The 19,394-nt window shown below is 39.2% G+C and overlaps 1 protein-coding gene across 11 annotated transcripts in view; it reads right to left on the reverse strand.

Moving 5' to 3' along the window:
* The window catches only part of LOC117512702 (ankyrin repeat and SAM domain-containing protein 1A), a 153,152-nt gene that overhangs the window by 60,598 nt on the left and 73,160 nt on the right, over positions 1-19,394 (reverse strand). For 8 of the 11 annotated variants that reach the window (XM_034172872.1, XM_034172879.1, XM_034172878.1 and 5 more), the window contains 2 exons: positions 10,189-10,245; positions 7,905-7,974 (listed from right to left, as the gene is read on the reverse strand). In XM_034172872.1, coding sequence (XP_034028763.1) covers positions 7,905-7,974; positions 10,189-10,245 — 127 coding nt within the window. The remainder of the gene's footprint in view (positions 1-7,904; positions 7,975-10,188; positions 10,246-19,394) is intronic. The other 3 variants (XM_034172873.1, XM_034172874.1, XM_034172869.1) reach the window with 2 other exon arrangements.

The raw sequence follows: 19,394 nt of genomic DNA on the forward strand, positions 1-19,394 counted from the left end.
TGGGGCAACTGTTTGTTGTGATTTGGCGCTATATAAAAAAATTGATTGATTGATTGATTGAAAGAGGGAAAAAAAAACAATGCATGAGTTTCTTTCATGTCGTGCTGAAAGCACACTGGGTGAGACTTCAGCTGTGAGCGTCAGGTCTAAAAAATAAATAAATAAAAAAATGGAGCATCACACACACGAGCAGGTTCAGATCATGGGCACACAGCCATGCTGAACCTGGTGCTGACTACTTTATTGCAGAGGTCTCAGCTTTCCTCACATCTCCAAAGCAAAATGAGCTTGCTCATCCTCTGACATAAGTACTGATTAATATTTAAAGTGCACAGCATAACAAACAGGAGGGCTAGTATAAAAAGACACTGTTGCACAAAAGAACAGTTACAGTACACATGTTGTACTGCTTGGATCTATTCTAAAAAGTTGCTTACATTGAGCTTTAAGCCAAAAAAGCATGCACAATAACAAGTGAGAGGAAGCCAACATAGGAGGAAGGTTCACATTTATACCACTCTGAGGACCGCTTTTTGAAGAAACTAAAGCCCAACAGGACAGCAGGAACAAAATCTTCAAACTTTTAAATAACTAAACGACATATAATAATGCCGCATTTTTCATTGCAACAATAAAGGCTTGTCAGTCCGCCAGGTCAACAAAAACCCCCATCAAATCAAATCAATTTTATTTATATAGCGCCAAATCAGAACAACAGTTGCCCCAAGGCGCTTTATATTGTAAGGCAAGAGCCATACAACAATTACAGAAAAACCCCAATGGTCAAAATGACCCCCCTTTGAGCAAGCACTTGCCACAGTGGGAGGAAAAACTCCCTTTTAACAGGAAGAAACCTCCAGCAGAACCAGGCTCAGTTAAATGAATATAAAGCTAGCAATCTAAAATGTACTTAAAATCACACTATCTGAATCTAAAAATGTATTTATCACTATGAACATAATTTCATGCAAAGCAATAGCTAAATGATATAAAGCTAACAAAGTAAAATTGTAAAATTGACGTAAAATAACACTATCTGAATCTAAAAATGTATTTATTACTATGAAAACAGTTAAGTGTATATAAAGCTAACTGAAAAACAGCTAACTGAACATAAATTCATGCAAAGCTATGTGACTAGCTAAATGAATATAAAGCTAGCAATCTAAAATTTACTTTAATAACACTATATGAATCTAAAAATGTATTTATCACTATGAAAACAGTTAAATGTATATAAAGCTAACTGAAAAACAGCTAACTGAACATATAAATTCATGCAAAGCTATGCAAATAGCTAAATGAATATAAAGATAGCAATCTAAAATTTACTTAAAATAACACTATCTGAATCTAAAAATGTATTTATCGCTATGAAAACAGTTAAATGTATATAAAGCTAACTGAAAAACAGCTAACTGAACATATAAATTCATGCAAAGCTATGCAAAGAGAGAGTTAGAGAAGTAGAAAAAAAAAATCATACTAACATACTTACATACATACAATGATAGCATGATATAATATAACATGATAATACAGCTACTATGATACAGCTAACATGACAACACAGCTACTGTGATACAGCTAACATGAACTCATTCTTGGAGTTATTATTAAAAGGCCTTTGTCACTCAACATCAACATTTGAGCTTGTAATAAAGTTATGATGTTATATTCTCGTCAAAAACACACCTCGAGTAATGTTTTGCTTTATTTTGAGAGATTTACATCATCTCAACCACTGACAACATATTACGGAAAGAGTCCACAAAGTATTTTAAAGGCCTGACTAAAGTGTAATATCAGTTTCCTTTCCTCCTAAAATAATTCTTATTTCCAAATAAGACATTAATAAAATACAACACAGATAAAACAAAAAATAAGTAAAAGTGACCAACATGACTAACACTGACTAGAACATGAACAATTTTAAAATGCTTTAGAGAAAAGATGTGTTTTTAAGCGAGACTTAAAAACCTTTAATGAAGGAGTCAGCCTAACATCCAAAGGGAACTCATTCCATATGATCTGAAATGTATTCTGTTGTGTGAACTAGTGGACTTTTGTGCTGCAGGCTTGTTATGAGGCTTAAAGGTTGTTAATTATGCACAGCCACGTAGATTAACTTTCAGGGAATAGATCTGAAATTGACTTGAGTAAATAACATAATTATTGAAGTGTTCATATTGTGCAAAATCAGTTGTAATCTACCTTTTGTATGTGGGTAAGATTAAATGTTAAACATCTCCAAAGTCCCACAATTCTTTGAGTGTTTTCACAGACATTCTCCTGCTATAAACATGAGATCTCTTGTGTGACACCTATGTGACATGTGAAGAGTTGGGTATGATTATTTTGAAACTAACTAACCACAAGACTGTCTATTGCCTCTACTGGTGGTTGGCTCTCACTGCGGTATTGTATCACTTCCTGTTCCGGAGCACAGCGGTGTTTTGCTGCATCTGTTAGCTGTTTAATCTGCGCTGTTAGATTGATCTAGTTACCTAGATAACGATTTGTTTCACAGTGTTATCTTCACGTGCCTTAACTAAAGCACTCCCTCTGCTGAATCACCTCTAAATTATTTACACGTTATTCACTTTGCGTGTTTTTAGGAATCCGCTAGCTTAGCGCAGCTACTAGCTCTTAGCCGGTTTAGCATGGCGGCTTCTCCTGTCTCTCCCACACTTTTCTGCTCTGGGTGTGAAATGTCTAGTTATTCCTCGGCCTCCTTTAGCAGTAACGGTACTTGTAATAAGTGTAGCTTATTCGTAGCTTTGGAGGCCAGGCTGGGCGAATTGGAGACTCGGCTCCGCACCGTGGAAAATTCTACAGCTAGCCAGGCTCCTGTAGTCGGTGCGGACCAAGGTAGCTTAGCCGCCGTTAGTTTCCCTCTGGCAGATCCCGAGCAGCCGGGAAAGCAGGCCGACTGGGTGACTGTGAGGAGGAAGTGTAGCCCTAAACAGAAGCCCCGTGTACACCGCCAACCCGTTCACATTTCTAACCGTTTTTCCCCACTCGGCGACACACCCGCCGAGGAACAAACTCTGGTTATTGGCGACTCTGTTTTGAGAAATGTGAAGTTAGCGACACCAGCAACCATAGTCAATTGTCTTCCGGGGGCCAGAGCAGGCGACATTGAAGGAAATTTGAAACTGCTGGCTAAGGCTAAGCGTAAATTTGGTAAGATTGTAATTCACGTCGGCAGTAATGACACCCGGTTACGCCAATCGGAGGTCACTAAAATTAACATTGAATCGGTGTGTAACTTTGCAAAAACAATGTCGGACTCTGTAGTTTTCTCTGGGCCCCTCCCCAATCGGACCGGGAGTGACATGTTTAGCCGCATGTTCTCCTTGAATTGCTGGCTGTCTGAGTGGTGTCCAAAAAATGAGGTGGGCTTCATAGATAATTGGCAAAGCTTCTGGGGAAAACCTGGTCTTGTTAGGAGAGACGGCATCCATCCCACTTTGGATGGAGCAGCTCTCATTTCTAGAAATCTGGCCAATTTTCTTAAATCCTCCAAACCGTGACTATCCAGGGTTGGGACCAGGAAGCAGAGTTGTAGTCTTACACACCTCTCTGCAGCTTCTCTCCCCCTGCCATCCCCTCATTACCCCATCCCCGTAGAGACGGTGCCTGCTCCCAGACTACCAATAACCAGCAAAAATCTATTTAAGCATAAAAATTCAAAAAGAAAAAATAATATAGCACCTTCAACTGCACCACAGACTAAAACAGTTAAATGTGGTGTATTAAACATTAGGTCTCTCTCTTCTAAGTCCCTGTTAGTAAATTATATAATAATTGATCAACATATTGATTTATTCTGCCTTACAGAAACCTGGTTACAGCAGGATGAATATGTTAGTTTAAATGAGTCAACACCCCCGAGTCACACTAACTGCCAGAACGCTCGTAGTACGGGCCAAGGCGGAGGATTAGCAGCAATCTTCCATTCCAGCTTATTAATTAATCAAAAACCCAGACAGAGCTTTAATTCATTTGAAAGCTTGACTCTTAGTCTTGTCCATCCAAATTGGAAGTCCCAAAAAACAGTTTTATTTGTTGTTATCTATCGTCCTCCTGGTCGTTACTGTGAGTTTCTCTGTGAATTTTCAGAACTTTTGTCTGACTTAGTGCTTAGCTCAGATAAGATAATTATAGTGGGCGATTTTAACATCCACACAGATGCTCAGAATGACAGCCTCAACACTGCATTTAATCTATTATTAGACTCAATTGGCTTTGCTCAAAATGTAAATGAGTCCACCCACCACTTTAATCATATCTTAGATCTTGTTCTGACTTATGGTATGGAAATTGAAGACTTAACAGTATTCCCTGAAAACTCCCTTCTGTCTGATCATTTCTTAATAACATTTACATTTACTCTGATGGACTACCCAGCAGTGGGGAATAAGTTTCATTACACTAGAAGTCTTTCAGAAAGCGCTGTAACTAGGTTTAAGGATATGTTTCCTTCTTTATGTTCCCTAATGCCATATACCAACACAGTGCAGAGTAGCTACCTAAACTCTGTAAGTGAGATAGAGTATCTCGTCAATAGTTTTACATCCTCACTGAAGACAACTTTGGATGCTGTAGCTCCTCTGAAAAAGAGAGCTTTAAATCAGAAGTGCCTGACTCCGTGGTATAACTCACAAACTTGCAGCTTAAAGCAGATAACCCGTAAGTTGGAGAGGAAATGGCGTCTCACTAATTTAGAAGATCTTCACTTAGCCTGGAAAAAGTCTTGCTCTATAAAAAAGCCCTCATCTTACTACTCATCACTAATTGAAGAAAATAAGAACAACCCCAGGTTTCTTTTCAGCACTGTAGCCAGGCTGACAAAGAATCAGAGCTCTATTGAGCCGAGTATTCCATTAACTTTAACTAGTAATGACTTCATGACTTTCTTTGCTAATAAAATTTTAACTATTAGAGAAAAAATTACTCATAACCATCCCAAAGATGTATCGTTATCTTTGGCTGCTTTCAGTGATGCCGGTATTTGGTTAGACTCTTTCTCTCCGATTGTTCTGTCTGAGTTATTTTCATTAGTTACTTCATCCAAACCATCAACATGTCTATTAGACCCCATTCCTACCAGGCTGCTCAAGGAAGCCCTACCATTATTTAATGCTTCGATCTTAAATATGATCAATCTATCTTTATTAGTTGGCTATGTACCACAGGCTTTTAAGGTGGCAGTAATTAAACCATTACTTAAAAAGCCATCACTTGACCCAGCTATCTTAGCTAATTATAGGCCAATCTCCAACCTTCCTTTTCTCTCAAAAATTCTTGAAAAGGTAGTTGTAAAACAGCTAACTGATCATCTGCAGAGGAATGGTCTATTTGAAGAGTTTCAGTCAGGTTTTAGAATTCATCATAGTACAGAAACAGCATTAGTGAAGGTTACAAATGATCTTCTTATGGCCTCAGACAGTGGACTCATCTCTGTGCTTGTTCTCTTAGACCTCAGTGCTGCTTTTGATACTGTTGACCATAACATTTTATTACAGAGATTAGAGCATGCCATAGGTATTAAAGGCACTGCGCTGCGGTGGTTTGAATCATATTTATCTAATAGATTACAATTTGTTCATGTAAATGGGGAATCTTCTTCACAGACTAAGGTTAATTATGGAGTTCCACAAGGTTCTGTGCTAGGACCAATTTTATTCACTTTATACATGCTTCCCTTAGGCAGTATTATTAGACGGCATTGCTTAAATTTTCATTGTTACGCAGATGATACCCAGCTTTATCTATCCATGAAGCCAGAGGACACACACCAATTAGCTAAACTGCAGGATTGTCTTACAGACATAAGGACATGGATGACCTCTAATTTCCTGCTTTTAAACTCAGATAAAACTGAAGTTATTGTACTTGGCCCCACAAATCTTAGAAACATGGTGTCTAACCAGATCCTTACTCTGGATGGCATTACCCTGACCTTTAGTAACACTGTGAGAAATCTTGGAGTCATTTTTGATCAGGATATGTCATTCAAAGTGCATATTAAACAAATATGTAAGACTGCTTTTTTGCATTTACGCAATATCTCTAAAATTAGAAAGGTCTTGTCTCAGAGTGATGCTGAAAAACTAATTCATGCATTTATTTCCTCTAGGCTGGACTATTGTAATTCATTATTATCAGGTTGTCCTAAAAGTTCCCTGAAAAGCCTTCAGTTAATTCAAAATGCTGCAGCTAGAGTACTGACGGGGACTAGAAGGAGAGAGCATATCTCATCCATATTGGCCTCTCTTCATTGGCTTCCTGTTAATTCTAGAATAGAATTTAAAATTCTTCTTCTTACTTATAAGGTTTTGAATAATCAGGTCCCTTCTTATCTTAGGGACCTCATAGTACCATATCACCCCAATAGAGCGCTTCGCTCTCAGACTGCAGGCTTACTTGTAGTTCCTAGGGTTTGTAAGAGTAGAATGGGAGGCAGAGCCTTCAGCTTTCAGGCTCCTCTCCTGTGGAACCAGCTCCCAATTCAGATCAGGGAGACAGACACCCTCTCTACTTTTAAGATTAGGCTTAAAACTTTCCTTTTTGCTAAAGCTTATAGTTAGGGCTGGATCAGGTGACCCTGAACCATCCCTTAGTTATGCTGCTATTGACTTAGACTGCTGGGGGGTTCCCATAATGCACTGAGTGTTTCTTTCTCTTTTTGCTCTGTATGCACCACTCTGCATTTAATCATTAGTGATTGATCTCTGCTCCCCTCCACAGCATGTCTTTTTCCTGGTTCTCTCCCTCAGCCCCAACCAGTCCCAGCAGAAGACTGCCCCTCCCTGAGCCTGGTTCTGCTGGAGGTTTCTTCCTGTTAAAAGGGAGTTTTTCCTTCCCACTGTCGCCAAGTGCTTGCTCACAGGGGGTCGTTTTGACCATTGGGGTTTTTACGTAATTATTGTATGGCCTTGCCTTACAATATAAAGCGCCTTGGGGCAACTGTTTGTTGTGATTTGGCGCTATATAAATAAAATTGATTGAATTGATTGAAATGTTACTGAATACAAAAGACAATAGTTTGGATTACCTGCAATCTGAATACTTTCAGACATCCCAGCAGTAACTTCTATAACTGCTTAAAGAAGGCAGTCCAATTGGACATGACAGCAGAGGTATCAGTACCACACAACTAGTCACCATGACTAGGAGGAGAAGTGGTGTAGGCTTGGAGGAATGTAGTGCTTTGATTCCTTTGGAAGCACGCCAAGGTCACTAGACCACAGATGCTGAGTCACCCAATCAAAGATTTCTATAATAAACACCTTGTCAACCCTCAGGTTCATCACAGTCTACTTTCTCAACTCCCTATACAGCCTGGAATTCCCATCTAGCTGTGTACTATGACTCCTCTGGGTGATATTCAGGGTGCTGTCAGCTTCCCCACACTGGTGACTCAAATGGCATCCCCTGCAACTTCCAAGACTTAGTCAAGGAACAACTCCAACATTCCATTTGGGTCATCAGTTGTGTCTATGTCAGTCGGATTATATACAAAGTCTTGCACACTCCCAAATTATGTGACACATGTATCACATAACTCAGATATTTAAAGATGTGCATAGGTTAGCAAATGCATTCTAAAGTCTGTCCAAACTGTGTAATTCGAGGTTTTGCTCTTACACCTGGAGGACTCATTGTATGAGCTCCAATATATAAATAATATGTCACTGGTAAACAACAGACGAGACAAAGCACTGATCTTAAATGGAAAAACTGCTTAGGTCACTCTTTTTCCCTTCAAACTCTCACCTGATGTTGCTACAGGAAAGTCAATTTGTATCATGAGAATGAATTACAAAGTTATAAAACATTTAATTTCTGAGGGGCTGTTTGCACACAAGTAAAATGTAATAATGTTCATACCATACCTGGTGTAGCATATTGCTGATCTCTGGAAAAATCGATGCCTGCACCAATCAGTGTCATGATCTTCTCAATCTGAAGATAGCAAGAGAGAAGACAGATTGAGCAAGAGCGATAAGAACCTCAAGGAGTTGTCGCATTTTAACCTCCACCATGAACCAGGAAAAATCCCATGATTTCCCGCATGCCACCAAACTAATAAACAACACAAAGCACTCACCCTGTAAAATAAAATGCCTGTGTTATGGGCAGCACAGGCTTTTGAAATAAAAATTGTGAAGGGCCTTTTAAGCAACAGCATCTCGGTTGATTGCATTAATATAAATTTATGACGCAAGAACAATCGCATTTTCTAATGTCTTTGCCGCAGGTGGGAGCAGCGATCCTGATGCTGCAGCCAAAAAGTTTTTATTTTGGCTAATCAAACTTGGAGAAAATTTCTGAAATTATAGCAAAAGGTGAACAAATGGTACATTCTTCCTTTGTGCATACAGTATAACTGCAGACATACCGTATTTACCATAGTACAAGTTGCAGGACCTCCCTTTAAAAAAAACAAAAAAACACCTGCAACTTATATTTTGGAAAATACGGTACATTTACATGAACCATAGCTAAAAACTATGAAATTCAATTTTCCCCAACTGCACATACTCCATCTTATCAAACAATGTGTGTAAGTCTGAAATAATGTCTGCTGTACGTCCATATGAATTTATAAAAAGCTAGAACAAAAATTTAAATTTTTAGCCATTATCAGATTTTCAGTCACTGGTTTACATCCAGTAAGACGACTGTAACTTCAAACAGCCATGGAAAATTCGTAAAGTTTCCAGAATTGATGCAACAATTGTTCTAAGCTCCTAGGTGACTTACTAAAAAAATTAATAAGGGCATATTTGCATATGCATTTGAAGACATATTTGTAGAACCATAGGCGTCCTGCATTAAAGAAGTCCTTCAGAAGCTTTTACAATTAATTCCATTATTTTTCATTATTTTTTGGAATCTCCTGAAACATTTCTTGCCATTCAAAGAAGCAGTACAGAGTCTTGCGTATGTAAAGTGTTGACCCATTGAAAAAAACAAAAAAACAAAAACAAATTTATCTTGCAGTTGTTTGTTCTTTAGAAACATTTATATGAAAATATAGACACTAACTGACTTAACACACATATTGACAACACGTTAGACAAAATGGAATATGTGCAGCAGGGGAAAATTGATATTTTGTAGCCAAGGTATATATAACCATATACCTGCAACTATGGTATATAAAAATTATCAGCTGCATAAAACAGTCTACAACTGTTAAGTGCCATTATGTTTAGGCCCGTAACGTTTGCAACTGAGCATCATATTACAAATGTCAAAAGCTTTGTGATGCATAAGAAGGACCAAAAGCTAAAGAGAGCACAGGTAAACATGTTGTAGAACATTTATTTCATGCATATCTATGAAATGCATGTTAACATTAGCCTGCAAGCATGTTTGCTAATCTATGTGGCATACACGTGCACATATATGCATGCACAAATTCCATCACAGGTTTCACCGGCATTCATACAGGCAGTGAATCAGCAGTTAGCCGTGGCGCTGCAATAAAACATCTGCCACATATAAACCAGGCGGCTGTATACATGAACATATTAAGAGTACCAAAATGGAAACACGGAGCCTGATAGTGGCTGCACTGGCGCCTGCCCCTTCAATTCTTTTGGAAGAAAAAGCCATTTAATTTTTTTTTTTTACAAGTAGACAGCTATGGTAACTTTTTTTTTTTGACGCAATGCATTATAGTAATTGATATGAATGGGGCTCAAATACCATGGCTATAAAGAATCCAATTTCTGTCTGCTGTTTTAAAAGATACCAAACAACTGATCTGTAGCCATTATTATAAGAATGAGTCTCAATTTACTGCCATGAGAAGACCAAAATCCATACATGTTAAGATTTCATTACCAATCACAGGGTAAGTGTTTAGCAGTCAAACAGTAAGAAAACCAGAAGATAAATATTTGTCATAGAATTAGAGTCAGATATTTTACTTTAAACAAAAACTTGTACAGATTTAAATGTGCTGCTGTCAGACAGGACAGGTGATAATAAATTAAGCTTCTTGACTTGCTTATAGAAAGAAATGAATAATCATTATGATTATATCATTCCAGGCGGGTTTATCATGCCTGAAAAATTCCCACTGATTTCTAAAAAGAGTGCCCCAGAAGACAAAAGACCCAAAGCCAAAAGGATCAGGAGATGTCTATAAGAAGATGGACGTCTTACACTCTCAGTGGAATTAGAACTTCCTGGTTTTGAGGTGGGAGAAGCCGTCGGTGTCTGCTGAGAGAGAATTCAGGTTTTTTTGGTTTGTCGCCCTCCAATTTGAACTGCAGCATTTTAATCATACCTTGAAAATGTAAGTGTACTATATAGTATATGTAGAAGTACTGTATAACATCTATTCTGGTGGAAATACGGGAACTTATAATCTGAACTGCAAGTGCCATTATCATCAAAATCATTGTTGAGTGGTTTTCAAGAGTCCGCAGATTTAAATTATCTGGAAAATAATTCATAGACTTTAAAGAAAACAGTGCTAGGAACGGAAAGTCAAGAATATCAAGGAGCTGGAGCTTTTTTGTTTGAGAAATGGGTTCCAAGAGCATTGGAAGAATCATCGACTGAGGACTGAACATCTTGAGACAACGGCTGCAACAAATAATTATTTTCAGAATCTATTAATCAAGAAAATAATCAACTGATTAATAGATTACTTGTAAGGTCCTTAAGATATCAGAAAGTGGTGAAAAATGTCGATCATTGTTTGACCTAACATTCATTCATTCATTTTCTATACCCACTTACTCCAATTAAAGGTCAGAGAGAGGCTGGAGCCTATCCCAGCAGTGACAGTGCATGAGGTGGGGTACACCTTGGACATGACATCAATCTATCGCAGGGCTGTTTGACCCAAGATGATGCTTTCAAATATCTTGATTTGTCCACAACCCAAAAACACTTAATTGACTGCCAGATAGGAGGTAAAGAACCTAGTAAAATAAACCAAAAGGTATTAATGTTAACTTAAGTCAAAGAATTTGATATTTGAGGGAACCCCCCTAATACACTGATTGTCAAAACAGTTCTCAACTAATGTGATTGATCTGATTAGTTGATTAATCTGTTAATCATTAATTATTAAATTCAACTATATTTTTTTATATATTTTATATATTTTTTTTTTCTAAATTATTTGACTGTGTATTAATAAACTTAACTTGATGGTTGTCCTGATGGTGCATTAATTACAAAAGATGTACAAATAGCCTCCATCACCCAGAACCACATGATCACAACGTCCCTCATTATAAAGAAAAGCCAACAATAAAGTGGGCAAACTTTCTCATACCTGAGATAGAGTTTGAGTGATTCATTATTTGTCACATATCAAGCTGAAAAATAAAAATCAGTTTATTTGGTTCCAACATCTAAAAAATGAGAATTTGCTCATTCACCTGCTGCAGGACTACTGTTAGTGTACCAACATCATACAGCTGTAGAAAGAACATGTAGAGTGTCCTTTGGCAGTTGGTGGAGGTCAACAGCTTCTGATTCTTTTCTACGTCCCTGTAAAATTAAGACTGTCTGTTCCCAATGCTCCCACTCAGTATAAACTACAATAAGACAGCATCTCCAGGAGACACGTGGGAAACATAAACATGAGCTCCTGCAATAACAAGGACATGGCGGCGTTCTTGTCTCGTAACCTGATGAAGAGAGGATAATGATCCTGTCACAGGCATCGATTATCGCCAATAAAGGAACAATAAGAAGCAATGGTGTCATTCCGACATGCAATTCAACTGCTCCTCCCCCAAAGAGATACGAGACGTCAATCTGTTTTGATGCGCTGGAGTCTGGGTTTTGATGCTATGCTGCCGCATTTGCCTTAACTGCCCATCACTCTGCAATGACCTCAAGGTATCTTAAAATTCCTTCACCGGCAGCCCACTACAAGACCTTTTAATCCTCATCGAGAATGACTGAATTTAAACACAGCCGAGCTGTGGGTATCCACTTCAAGCTGAAAATTAATGGAAAAACAAAATCCGTGCTTCAACAGCTACGTCTGTTCTCTCATAGGATGTCTGCTTTCTTTGTCCAGAATAATTAGTGAATATGAGCTGGTGCAATGAAACTTAGAAGTAGTCACGGTGAAAGTCAAGTGAGATACAGAGTTGGAACTGGGCAAAAACATCCTTATCAGAGGACACAGCCTGGTGATTTCCCCAAAAACGCACATCCACAATTCGAAGAGCTTGTGAACTTCATGATCAAAGACTAAGAAAGTGATTGAGTGAGAAATACCAGAGGAAAATGTTTCATGCTGCAGACGTCAAGCAACAAACCAAAAATGGCAGAACGAGGATCATTGTGAGAAGAACTCACCATAAACAAAGGACCACAATAAGAAGGGTCATAGGTCACCAGAAGAGGTGGAGGTCAAAAGCTAAAGAGCAAGCCGAGATGAGAGACGGTCTGGGTGACAATGAAGACGCAAACTCATTTATAATGTTTCTCACAGCACCTTAAAGCAGTCATTCACTGTGGATTTAATCATTCACTTGTCTTCTTTTCTCATTTACATCATCTTTTAGAACTCACTAGTGTCACACAACGTGACAGATAATATTACAACTATTTGTAATAATATGGTCTGTTGTGCATTTAATTGTCCTAATGTATTGGATCATCAAAGAAGTGTGTGCTACAGTATTTCTGCTGAGAGAAATTTGTGTTATTTATGTTATCAGCATTAACATGTTAGCAGGTATTGTAGCTTAGCTGACGTTAGGTCCACTGCACACTAACCCGAACAGCCCACCCTGACTAAGGCAATAATGCAGTCTTAATTCCTTAATACTCCACCAAAGCCACCCATCAACAAAACCACTGTCCAGTCCAGCAAAATAAGCTTTACTAACACCCAAACTAAGATTAGCCTATTAGCTTTGTTCAGAAGATAGGAACATGTTTGTCCCACCCAGGTCATGTGGGGACTTGCCTACACCACTTTACACTTTTACAGGTTGGCTGGGACTGGCAAGTGATTTACAGTCAAGACTTGGCTGGTTGCATATTAAACATTATCATATACCTATAAATGATACGCCAATATGATTGGATAAAACACTAAAGAATAAATAGCAATACACCCTTTTCGCGGACAGGTAATATTTTTCATTCCACCCAAGTAATCAGCCAATCAGGTGTCACGTACAATTCTTTCCGCCTCGCTTAGAAAACAGCGCTTGGAACTTGAGGTGGATGGATGATGAAGCAAAACACCTTCGCAATTTGTCGATATTTTGATGAATTTCTTCATTTACAGCAGCTTCATTAAACAAATGTACTCAAATGATTATCAGCACGACGGCGAGCTTACAGGCTAACCTCCGCTAACACTAGAAGACAGTTGCCAGTTATGGCTTCTGAAACAAGAGAGAAAAAAAAAAAAAACAAGAAACAGCACTGTTCAGCTGAAGCATTAGTGGACGTAAAATATTCTGTCTGCTAAGAGCTTCACCTCTTGTTCCATGTGTGTATTTCCCACCGGAGTCACGTACGTCCACTTAAAAAACCTTCGGCCGAAGGGTGTATGGTTTTCGTCAGGGTGTATAAAGCCATATTCATTGGTGAACAACTTGATAACGGATAGCACAGAAGAACACACGTGAATATTCTGTTAAATAAAACAGTGACAAAGCCCAGTGACAGAAGCAATTAGCATATCAAATTTAGTTTAGATAGAATCTAAACTGTAGATTTGTAACACACACATGCGTCCTTATATAGAGAGTGATAAATGAAATGCCACAGCCTCAATGCCACACTAGGAAAAAACACTGTCAGCAGTACCATCAACATCACCCTGAAATAGCTCAATGTCACACCTGTCCATTTAACAACAAAACACAACACGTTATGTTTAAAGCCAAAACGTTATGCATAATTAGGGGTGTGGATGCTTAGATTGACAGCTAATCTGTGTCACTGAGCTCAGCTCAGGCTCAGAGCTCTAGGACCACAGAAGCAGTGAGCTGCAGCTGATAACTGCGGCCTGTCCTATCCAAGCATTGTTTTTTGTTTTTTTACAAATATCTGCAATATATACAATAATATGGCTTCTTGTGTGGTTACTTCTTCTTTCTGTCCTCCAACATTTCTCCTGAACAATTTTTTTTTTTTTTTTGCAATGGCATAAGTAATATTTGCAGCTATACATGGCTTGATGACATTAGGTCTGGTTAACCCACGGTTACTGAAGAAATAAGCAGGTCATAATTGTTAATGTCCACACCCGAGCAAACGGTTCAGAAAACCACCGCCCAGTCCCGAAAAAGATGATTTAATAAACACTCAAACTAAGGTTAGTCTGTCAGCTTAGCTTGTTCGGAAACACTAAGATAGGGATGTGTTGGGACTTTATTTGTCCCACCATAGTCATGCAGGGTTTCCCCCACGCGCCACCTCTTTATCCAAATATGGGGTTGGCTGTGACTAATCGCTGCCAACATGGAGACACCCAGAGCAGCACTTTTTGGGCTTCAAAACAGCTCTTCTGGGTCTCTACAGCAGACCTATGGGTGGTGTCACAGTGGTTGTCCAATCCAGTATATATAGAGTTGGGCTCAAAAGTTTACATACCCTAGCGGAATTTTTGTGTTTTTGGCCATTTTTCAGAGAATATGAATGATAACACAAAAACTTTTTTTCACTCACGGTTAGTGGTTGGGTGAAACCATTTATTGTCAAACAACCAGGTTTACTCTTTAAATCATAATGACAACACAAACTACCCAAATGACCCTGATGTAAACTTTTGAGCTCAACTGTGTGTGTATATATATATATATATATATATATATATATATATATATATATATATATATATATATATACACACACACACACACACACACACACACACACACACACACACACACACAAATAAAAGTCTATGGTTTGATCTCAACAGGACATATTTAAAGCTGTTACCATCATCTTGTGAGGATGTAGTTTGCATTATGCCCCACCAATCACGATTTTGTTTCCATTCACGTTGTTGCTTCCTTGCTGAAGGGGATTCATGCATCCTTGCCTTCTCTTGTGATGAACAATACAGCTTTCACAAAAATGAGGGTTCTCAAACTTATTATCCTATACCAGTAACCAAGAGACAGTCTATTCGCCCTATTGACGTATCCCATAATTCCTTGAGTGCCAGAGAGTCGCTGCAGTCAAACAACATATAGAGAATCCACATGACGACAAGTGTAAATGAATATTATACTACAAAAATGTAATTTTTTATGCTTTTCATCACGTTAATAAGAGACTGCTGCATGATATCCTGAAAACTTGCTAAAACAATTATAACAAATAATACGTGTCTGCTACGTTTAATCTGCGTGGAATTTAATAAACGCAATCCGAATTTCAGACATATTATATATATTAGTCTGGAACAAAGAGGACAAACAGTGTTGTAAAGAACAATAATCAAGACATTAAAGAGCAAACTTCACTTTCCCCCAGAACGACATGATCAGGAAGGGAGGGTAGCTCACAGCAGCTCCCACTGAAAATAATGGAGAGACAGTCTGTGATTCTTGCATGTTTACATAAAACAAATGCAATAACAACGTCTATAAACCCAGAGAATATATTCATGAGAATTTTAGGCACAATATAAAAACAGTTTTATGTTGCAATGTTAATGGTGTTATCTGTGTGCAGCGGTTAAAGTGCAGCCCGATCAGAGCATCTCAATGCAGTTCTGTTACTGAGATCTCGCAGAGCGGCGACCTCTTTGAAGTTTTGCGGGATTTGAAACGTCAATAGTGCGAATAGTTGAGCAAGTATTAATTCATTTTCCTTTTTCTTGTCTTCCGGCCGTGCTGTAAAATGAGACAGATGTAATAAGTTTGTCCCTTTTGGGCTCCTCTAGTAATACGGTGGTGTAAAATGCCAGCTTCCCATGTTGCTCTCGAGGGCTCATTCTGAGCTCATGAGAACACTAATTCATGATTGATAGTAATTATCCACATGAATAGATGGTTATGAGGAGTATATTTTGCTTCTGCTAAATCCTACACACTGTAGCTTTAACAAATAGCAATGACCAGATTACTCCACACAGACAGCAAATTAATTTTGATTTAAATCAACAAGCCATTAAAGAATAAAGAAAAGCCACACAGGAAAAAGCACCCTCGGAGGAGAAATTCATTTTCCCCATTCCATTGTGCTGTATTTAGCAAATAAAAATAAGCCTGAATGGGTGGATACTAATCGATCATGCTTTATGAGAAGCCTCCACAAAAATGCTGGAAAGTATCAGTTATTTTCTCTTTCAATTCATTCATGGCAGGTAGACGAGAATAATGAGTCTCCAGTGGAGCTGCTGCCTGTAAGAAAATCAATACTCACAAAAGCTGGTTTCATAGTGCCTAGCGGATCTGTGCAGTGCAAATCGAAAATGAAGTTAGAAGTGAAGTGGATTTGGAGCGGCACCCCTTTCCTTCTGTCTCTGCTTAGTGCTTCCTTTCCCCCTTTCTCTTCTCCCATCTGCGGAGCTGGCCTGCACAATGTGCCCCCTGGATTGTCATCTTCAGTCTGATCCCAGGACCACAAAGCAGCTTGCATTAGCATGCGCTTTGCACGCCAGCACACACCCTCACTTCGAGCACAAAAACACACATACGCACACTCTCAGCTCCTCAAATGGGGAGATGCATAGGCCAAGACCTCATGCAAGTCAAATCTCCTTGTCCTAAAAAAAAAACATTGGTGGCGTATCCAAGCCTGTGTGTGGCTCATATGAAGAAAAGAAGGGGAGGAAATTATAGAAAGGAAAGGGAAGCGGGTGTGAGACAGAGAATATTTTAGATTAAAAAGAAGAAAAAGATGGTGAGGTCTGTGTGTGCACCAGGGGGTGGTAACATCCTGGGGCCCCTGCTGTCTCACAGAGCGTAGAGTCGTGACCGTCAAGATAGCAGCGAAGGAGATTGCACCTCAGAACAAGCTGAGAAAGCAACTGGGAAAAAAAGTACTACAAATTAAGTGACATGGGCTCTGAGAGAATGAGGAAGGGAGTATTTAAAGACACTCCCAAAGAGAGTGCAGCTACGTTACATCCAGTCAAAATTTAACCACTTCCCCTCACACTGCTCACATTTGCGATGCACTTTACTGACCGAGAGAACTATAGTATATCCAAGGTTCCTGCCTCTTGCTTTCAGCACTGTACTCCCATCATTAGTCCAACAAATCTCTCCCCCACCATTATCTTTTATTATATAATGGCTGAGTGGATCCTTGTCATTTGATTGTTGGGTTGTATGTCACATGACATGGATTATTCGTACCATTTGCCGTTGATTCATTGACCGTGCAACAGTTTTTTTTTGTGTGCAATTTTGGTGCCATTTGAAATTTGCTATTGCACACCCCAACCACTGCGCACGTTCACACTACCAGGGGCAGCGTTTAGCTAAACAGTTTTTTTTTTTGTTTTTTTTGCTGATGGACGACAATTTGAAGGAGCTAACTGAGGGTGCCAATTTTTTTTTTTTTTTTTTGAAGCACACAAAGTCAGTGCACAGCATTACGGAATACACTGTCGCAATTTTGGACTCCTATTTAAAGTTTGTGTTGGACCGTTAAGCGCCAGTGGACCAAAATGTACGTAGGTCCCTTTTCTGTTGTTTATAAATTAATGAAATATCAAATGACAATAATCTATTTTAGCCGTTATATAAAACAAATAATGAATGTTTTTTTCATTCTTTCAATGGAACAAATATTTAATTTGGTGAAAGCTGGAAGCCTCGTTGAATGGTATCTTCCAGCTTTCACCTTATGAAATATTTGTACCACTGAACTCATAAACATTCATTAGTTGTACACTAACACACACACACACACACACACACACACACACTATAGGGGGCCAGTACAGGTGCAGGGATGTCACTGGGAAACTTTAAAATAAGTGAATCCCCTGAAATGAGGGAGCAAAGTGACCATGGCGATTAGGGACACTGCCACCTTTTTAAGGATTTTTTTTGTTTTACATCCATAACTTTGAATGGCAATATAAGTTTCACATTATTTAAATGAACTACATCATTAATATAAGTCCAAACAAATTTATATTGTGAGAGGGGAGTTAAAAAAAACTAAGGGCTCATGAATAATTAAGAATTAAGTGCAACACACATTTTCAATGGCCTACTTTAATGTTTCAAAGAATCCAAGCACTCACATGGTGCATGCAGTAAATGAGGCTGTTAGGCTTAAAGTGCATCTCCTTTTCACTTATAGTATGATCATTTGTGTGGTTAGAAGCCCATTACACAACCTGTTCTCCAACTACACAAGATCATATTCCAGTGCTTTGCTTGTGCTGCAGCTGATACAGCCTTTATTTTACAACTAAATCAACTCGGACTTCACTTCAACTGTGTGTGGATCAAGCACCATAAAGAACCCAAAAGAGCAACACCAACATTATAACGGCTGCTTCCCCAGGCATCAGACAGCAATCACGTAGTATGTCTGCCTTAATCCTGCCACAGCCTCAAAGGCCACATCCCTCAGGTTAACTGTGGAAGTGAGGTGTCAAACAGGCTACAGGCCTGTCATGATAACTGCACCAGTTGGACGATGTATAGTCCAAAAAATAATTGCGATAAACTATATTACTGTAACTTTATGGCTATTTTATTCCACCAACAACACAAGTGCACACGTCCAAAGCCAAATGAATTATTAATAATTATTACTGTATAGACACTGGAACTGACGTAGAAAAAACAGTGAAATATCCCAAATAAATTAAACAAAACCACACAACAATCCATTAAATAAAATAGATTCTCAAGCCTGATGACATGCTGACAGGTTTGTGTTAATTGATTTATCAGTTATTTGGCTCTCCCCCTCTAGCTGCCACCTTATCGTGGTGGGGGAGTTTGTGTACCCGGATGATCCTAGGAGCTATGTTGTTGGGGGCTTTTTGCCCCTTGTAGGGTCTCCCAAGGCAAACAGGTCCTAGGTGAAGGGTCAGACTAAGGGCATCCATGACCAGTAAAAAATCAAGGACCGAGACGTCGCCCGGTATGGCGGAGCCAGGGCCCCACCCTGGAGCCAGGCCTGGGGTTGGGGCTCGCGCGTGCCTTCGGGTCAGGGACAGGTCTCTCACCGTTGTCTCGGCCTACGGGCTGAGCGGCAGTGCAGAGTACCAGACCTTCCTGGAGTCCCTGGGAGGGGTACTAGATAGCGCTCCGACTGGGGATTCCACTGTTCTCCTGTGGGATTTCAACGCCCACGTGGGCGGCGACAGTGAGACCTGGAGGGGGGTGATAGGGAAGCACGGCCTCCCCGATCTGAACCCGAGTGGTGTTCAGTTGTTGGACTTCTGT

Source organism: Thalassophryne amazonica, chromosome 6, assembly GCF_902500255.1.
Source record: "Thalassophryne amazonica chromosome 6, fThaAma1.1, whole genome shotgun sequence".
In the NCBI taxonomy this organism is placed as follows: Eukaryota; Metazoa; Chordata; class Actinopteri; order Batrachoidiformes; family Batrachoididae; genus Thalassophryne; species Thalassophryne amazonica.